The sequence below is a fragment of the Puntigrus tetrazona genome, chromosome 20, assembly GCF_018831695.1.
Source record: "Puntigrus tetrazona isolate hp1 chromosome 20, ASM1883169v1, whole genome shotgun sequence".
In the NCBI taxonomy this organism is placed as follows: Eukaryota; Metazoa; Chordata; class Actinopteri; order Cypriniformes; family Cyprinidae; genus Puntigrus; species Puntigrus tetrazona.
Window position 1 is genome coordinate 24450116 of NC_056718.1, and position 6874 is coordinate 24456989.

Sequence of the window (6874 nt, forward strand, 5' to 3'; positions counted from 1 at the left end):
ATATATATATATATATATATATATATATATATATATATATATATATTAATTAAAAAAAAAAAAATTATTTATTTTTATTACATTTAAATGAATAGAATAATAAAACAGAATAGTTTTAATGCCAAAAATAAGTGCATCTTCCTGGTTACTTAAATGTGCATCCTTATGGTTACAAACTTAACCGTGATCTGCGTTTAGACCTGTGTTTAGACCAGTGTTTAGACGGTCTCAGTGTGAAAGCACCCTGATGTTGAGTGTCAGACGATGAGAATGAGTTCACGCGGGTATTGAGCTCTGGTTTGTCTTCCGTTAGTCTCCCCACAACATTTGCCACTCTTGATATGGACGGGTCTCGAAAACTTATCTTTGCTCTGCCAGGTAGGGACGGTGAGAGAGTTTACTGGTGTCTTTTTTCAAAACACATACTAGTCTGTAATTTCAACACCTAGAGCGGGCTGTTTTCGTGCGTTAGTGAATGATCTGTGCGTTTGTGTCTCTCCGGGGATTCTCAGGTAATCCTGTGTCGGCGGTCGTAACGTGTAACCTCTTCGTCATTCCTGCCTTGAGGAAGATGCAGGGAATCTTAGACCCGCGGCCCACCATAATAAAAGCCAGGGTAAGACCGTCTTCAACCTTACACGGGAAGGACCTTTATATAGCACTTCGGCTGCATTTATTCACTCAAAGCTGCTAATGTTGTCAAATAGAGTAATCACTGTACTCTATTGCAATATATAGTAATATGTCATTTATTGCACTGATCAAAGCTGTATTGTATGTACATATATATTTTTAATCTTTTTCCGGGATCATTTGTTGTACGGGAACTTCAAAAGAGCGGCATCTGTTTGAAATATGACTTTATAGATGCCTTTAGTTTGAGTTTAAGGCGTCCCTGCTAAAGCAGAAATAAAAGATTAATGTCGGTGCACGAGCGTCAGCATTCGTTGCAAAGCATTCAAATCTATCGGTAGCCTTAATAACAAGATGTAAACTGTTTCCAGTTGTCATGTGACGTGAAGCTGGATCCTCGTCCGGAGTATCACCGCTGTATTTTGACATGGCACCATCAGGAACCTCTGCCATGGGCACAGAGCACAGGTCATACATTATATCATTATTATTATTATTATCACTGCTACTACTATTGGCCTCCGTTATTTTGCATATGCATATGCAAAATTGCATTAGGTGACTTATTAATGTTTGTTGCTGTCGTAAGAAATTGTCAACTAGTCTATGATATTAGCCATTTATTAGTAGTAATTGAGCACATATTAATGCCTTATTGTACACGACCACATTTTTTTTTCCTTTCGTAATGACAGTATTGGTTTAGAATTATTAAATATAATAATAATATATAAATATAATAATAAAATATAAATATTATATATATATATATATATATATATATATATATATATATATATATATATATATAATATAAACATACTAAACAACTAAACTTTAAATAAAAATAAAACTGTTTTTAAAAAAAATTATATATATATATATATATATATATATATATATATATATATATAAAATAAACAACTAAACAACTAAACTTGAAATAAAAATGAAAACTGTTTTAAAAAATAAAAAAATTATATATATATATATATATATATATATATATATATATATATATATATATATATATATATATATATAAATTTATTTATTTTCTTCAATACAGTTTTCAATTATATTTCAAGTGTAGTTGTTTTTGCACATTGGGTTAAATCAAAAAGTAGAAACGATGTCTTAGCAGCTAAGTTTAAGGTTTTTTTCTCTATTTAATTTTATTTCCATTAAAGTATTAATCATTTCAAGTTACAAAAAGAAGCTGCCAAGGACCTTGCCTGCAGTATAATGGTTTAGCGCGGCAAAAAAAAAACAATATCGTATATAATCAGTACACTGTATAAGAGCAAGGCATCATGTGTCAAAGATCTTGACACGAACCAACCGAAGCGTTAAACGAGGGAAGCGTCCAGGCTGATACGTCCGGTAGTTCAAAAGCTTCTCACGGTCAGAAATCGTCAGGATGTAAACGTCCATGCCTTCTTCTCCTTCAGAGTCTGACCCCAGCGACCTTTGCTCTCGTCAGCGAAGCTCAGAGAGACGCGATAATCGTCAAAATGAGAGCATACCCATCGCATCAGTTTTACGATCATAACCACACATTCGATCTGGGACCCGATTTGATTCCTCTTGGGACAATGTATCAAATAACATATCATTAATTAAGTGCTGTTTAAATGTATCATTTATTAGCGCTACGTATATAATGCGCTACACTCTACGTACTCACCGGCGTGTAGCCAACGATACATTGCATGGGTCAAAAAAATGACAAAAATATGTCAAAACTTTAAAAGCGATTTTCCTCGATTTTTCAAATATTCGCATCTCAATATCAAACCATGCATCAATGCAAAGCGTGTATATATATATATATATATATATATATATATATATATATATGAACATGCACCGCGATGCACCGTGAACATATTTTTCCCCCCCTCCAGGGAACCAGGTTAGCAGCAGACTCATGAGCATGCGCAGCGCTAACGGACTCCTGATGCTACCTCCCAAAACCGAGCAATACGTGGAGCTGCACAAGGGCGAGGTGGTGGACGTGATGGTCATCGGCCGCCTATGATGTCACGGCAGCGAGGCGGCGACGGGCGGAGGGCGACGGGCGGTTCACGGTGCATGTTCACATATCATTGACTGTAATATGCAACGGCACAGCTAGTTTTTATTGATTTGGATATAACGCTGAAGTATAGTCAACATCTCGATCACAAAACTAGATACATATGAGAAAAAAAATAAAAAAAATAAAATTATTTCAAAGAAAGAAAAAATATACTTTTAAATGATAAAAGTCTAATTATAAAAAGAGATTTATTCTGTATTATTATTAATTATTATTATTGCATTTTTCTTCTCATTATTAATTATTATTATGATTATTATATTAAGGCAACTTTGTTCTTTTCATTGCGGTTGCTTTGTGTGTTCGATGCTAGATCTTATAGCTGTAGCATTTTAATAGAAACTGTAGGTGCCTGCCAGGAGAGAAAAAAAAAATGAAGAACATCGCTTCCCCGTTTTAACGCAAAAATAACCGAGCGCTTTTGTTTTGGGACGCGGGGGAAGGAGCTCTACGACTTGAAACCTGGACTCCGGAGGGTGGCACTTTTTGTCTTACGTGTCATTGACGTGACACTTTTACTTTTCCTCCCATTAGTACGCATCATTATGACATCACAAAGAGCTTTGCTTGTCGTTTATATCTCGTGAGTCTTGTTTGTGTGCGCAGTGCCAAACGCGTGGGTGCACAAAGGTCGTGCTGCGGGGGAACACGGGCCTGGTCACCCGATCCCTGAAGCTTCCTTATAATCACATGACCTGGTGTAGCCCCGCCCCCGTCCCCCAAGGGGGCGGAGTCACAGGCGAAACCTTTTATTTGAATATACTTTTAACAAAAAAAAAAAAGGATGAGGAAAAAAAAAAAAAAGGAAACCACAGCTTATTTAAGTGCTGACTGCCTTTTTAATCAACTACACAAAAATGTACAGTAAAAGAAAAAGAAAAAAAAAAAACGAACAATTGAATTGTACAGATAAATGTGACCAGCACTCCTGCGGAATATGACCAAGCAATGAGGAGACATTGAACAAATCTGTATAATAACATTTTCTGTAACGATAAGAACCTAATGAGAGAGAATACAATAATAAAATCCTTGATCATTATATAAAAATAGCATTGTGGAATTTTCTTGTAATAAAATAAATAAAAACATAATTCCTTAACTTGTGTGATTTTATTTTTTTACATCCTATGCTTTGCTGATATGACTGTTCTGTTTTGGACGGCTGATCTTTAGTGGTTTGTTTAGCGGTTTCTTCAGAAATAATTCGTCGGAAATCAAATCTGTGTGGCTTGTAGCTAAAGATAAACAGCTTTTTTCCGCATAGTAACTGTGTTCAGTGGCTGAGAGTGATGGATATTGGCAATTTGGGGAAAGGTTGTTATTTTTTAATTTAATACATTTTTAAATATATATTTGATAAAGTTAAATATATGTTAAATATAAAAATTAAAATTATAATTTTGAATATTTATTGTGTGTGTATATATATATATATATATATATATATGTATGTATGTATGTATATGTATGTATATATATATATATATATATATATATATATATATATATATATATATATATATATATATATATATATATATATATATATAATAAATAAATATTCACAATTTCTTATTTATATATTTATTTATATTTTATATTATATTTATATATATATATATATATGTATATGTGTATATATATATATATATATAAATAAATATTCACAATTCACAATTTATTTATTTATATTTTATTTTATTTATATATTTATATATATATATATATATATATATATATATGTATATATATTTATATATGTATATATATTATATATATATATATATATATATATATGTATATATATATATATATATATATATATATGTGTATATATGTGTGTGTGTGTGTGTGTGTGTGTGTGTGTGTGTGTGTGTGCACCTAGTGTTTATCACATTACTGCGACCAAATATCCCCACAAGGATAGAAATACTAGTCAATTTTGACCTTGTGAGGACTGTTTTTTTAGGTCCCCATGAGGAAACAAGCTTATAAAACATACAGGATTCATTTTATTGAAAATCTGAAATTGCCAATAGTTTCCTGTAAGGGACATGTTTAGGCGTAGGACAATAACACATACAGTCTGTACAGCATAAAAACAATTATGCCTTATGTTACGATAAACCAACGCACTGCACAGCATCTCAATTTCACGTTCTGGTTTTATTGCTACGTGAGATTTATTAACAAATTTGATTCATGTACAAATTGCTAGCCTGTACAGACTGCGAAATACGAAGAGTTGTAGAAACTATCAGATGTTGGTCGGGCTCGTGGTGTGTGTCGGGGTTTAGAGCAGATTACTGAACTCATGAAGTCACCGCTCATCCACATTAGCCTCAGACGCCTGAGCTGTGGACGCTCACACATCCACTGGACCCGAGTGAAAACACCACTGGAATCACTGCTTGCTTCTCCAGCAGCGGCTCCACGCGCGCACACACACACACACACGGTGAGTAATGGCTTCATCGGGACAGAGTCTGGACTTCCGTTCGTGTTTATAGTTGTATAGACTATAGTCGACGTCGGGCTGCTTGTGATAGTGTTTGGTCAGGGAAAGGTCAAAGGTTCAAACCCCCACGAGGCTTGATGCGCTAGCCGTCCACGCTGTGTTCGTCTGTCGGCTTCGCATTAAACATGCGTCGAGGCCGAAGTGAAACTCGCCGCGAGCGTCAGTGCGGGTCAGGAAGGACTCGAGGAAAACGTGCGAGAGCTTAAGTTTATCTACATTAGCGACTCTTAAAAGGTCTCCGGGGGTCAGTCGCTGCTGTGTTTATGGGCAAAACTGTTATGGGTGCTTGAGGAAAAAAAAACGCGTGCTTTGAGATGAAAAGCTGAGGTTAAATCGAAATACGAATTCGATATTTCAAGAATTTGTAATTGTTAAAATATTACAGTTACTCGCATGAGTTAGGGCTAAGGCTATCTCCTGTGTATTTATTGTGATCATCATTTACGGTGGCATTTTGTTCATGTTTGTAAGGCATGTTTGGTAAGGTTGAACTTATTTATAGGCTTGCTCTATTCGCAGATCAACTGTCCTTTAATTAGATGTAAAATAGTAAGAGCTAATCTGTCGGTAGTTATTTAGATATTGTGTTTTATGGGAGATATGAGCAGAACAGATGCCCATGCAGCTTGTCTAAATCCTCTTGAATGTCTAAGGAATTAATTTCTTTCCCTGAAACCTGCATGTAGCTTGATTTATGTGAGCCTGCAGGTCCTACAGTGTGTGTGTGTGTGTGTGTGTGTGTGTGTGTGTGTGTGTGAGAGTCTGAAGTTAGAGTTAACTAATCTCAGATAAACAGATGGCCGTCTTTCACTGCCACCTGTTACTAAACGGAGCTGAACGTCTGCGTGCGTGACTGCTGAAGCCTGAATTCCTTCAGAGGAAGCAGATTTAGCCGAATTATTGACTTAAAAATGACTTTTTAGCATTATTTTTCAGCTCCGTTTAGGATCAAATACTGAAAAATAAAACTGTTTTGATCTTTTGATGTCCAGAAATCCAAAAACCGTATCATGTGACTGTGCATTAGTTTTGATTTCAGCCATGTTATGTTTTCAATGTATTTTAGAATTAATTATATATATATATATATATATATATATATATATATATATATATATATATATATATATATATATATATATATATATATATATATATATATATATATATATATATATATATATAATATATATTATATTAAATATATATATATTTTATATAATTATATATTTAATTATATATATATTATTAAATATATTTATATTAATATACTTATATTAATATATTTTTATATAATATATTGAATATGTATATATATATATATATATTACATCAATAAAAAGTGCTATTATATATTCATTTAAATAACTATATATTAACAGTATTAAAGTTTTGTCGTTTATGGTTAGTAGTAGTATGTATGTATATAAATACATAGATGTAGATATAGATTTAAATATAAATGAGAGCATTTGTGGAAAGTGGCTTCTGTTTTGTTGGCATGTGTTTCAGGGAATCAGGAAATCATAGCTGCATCAATGTCTCCCGCTCTTAGCTCTTTACTGTATTGACCTTTGCTATATAAAACAGCCATGTTAACGTTACACATGAACGGGGAC

At 33.4% G+C, this 6874-nt stretch overlaps 1 protein-coding gene across 2 annotated transcripts in view; it reads left to right on the forward strand.

Moving 5' to 3' along the window:
• The window catches only part of gphnb (gephyrin b), a 73941-nt gene extending 70105 nt beyond the window's left edge, over positions 1-3836 (forward strand). For both annotated transcript variants that reach the window (XM_043220033.1, XM_043220035.1), the window contains 4 exons: positions 314-378; positions 513-616; positions 1005-1101; positions 2541-3836. In XM_043220033.1, the coding sequence (XP_043075968.1) occupies positions 314-378; positions 513-616; positions 1005-1101; positions 2541-2674 (400 nt within the window). In that variant the 3' untranslated portion in view covers positions 2675-3836. The remainder of the gene's footprint in view (positions 1-313; positions 379-512; positions 617-1004; positions 1102-2540) is intronic.
• Positions 3837-6874: the final 3038 nt, after the last annotated feature.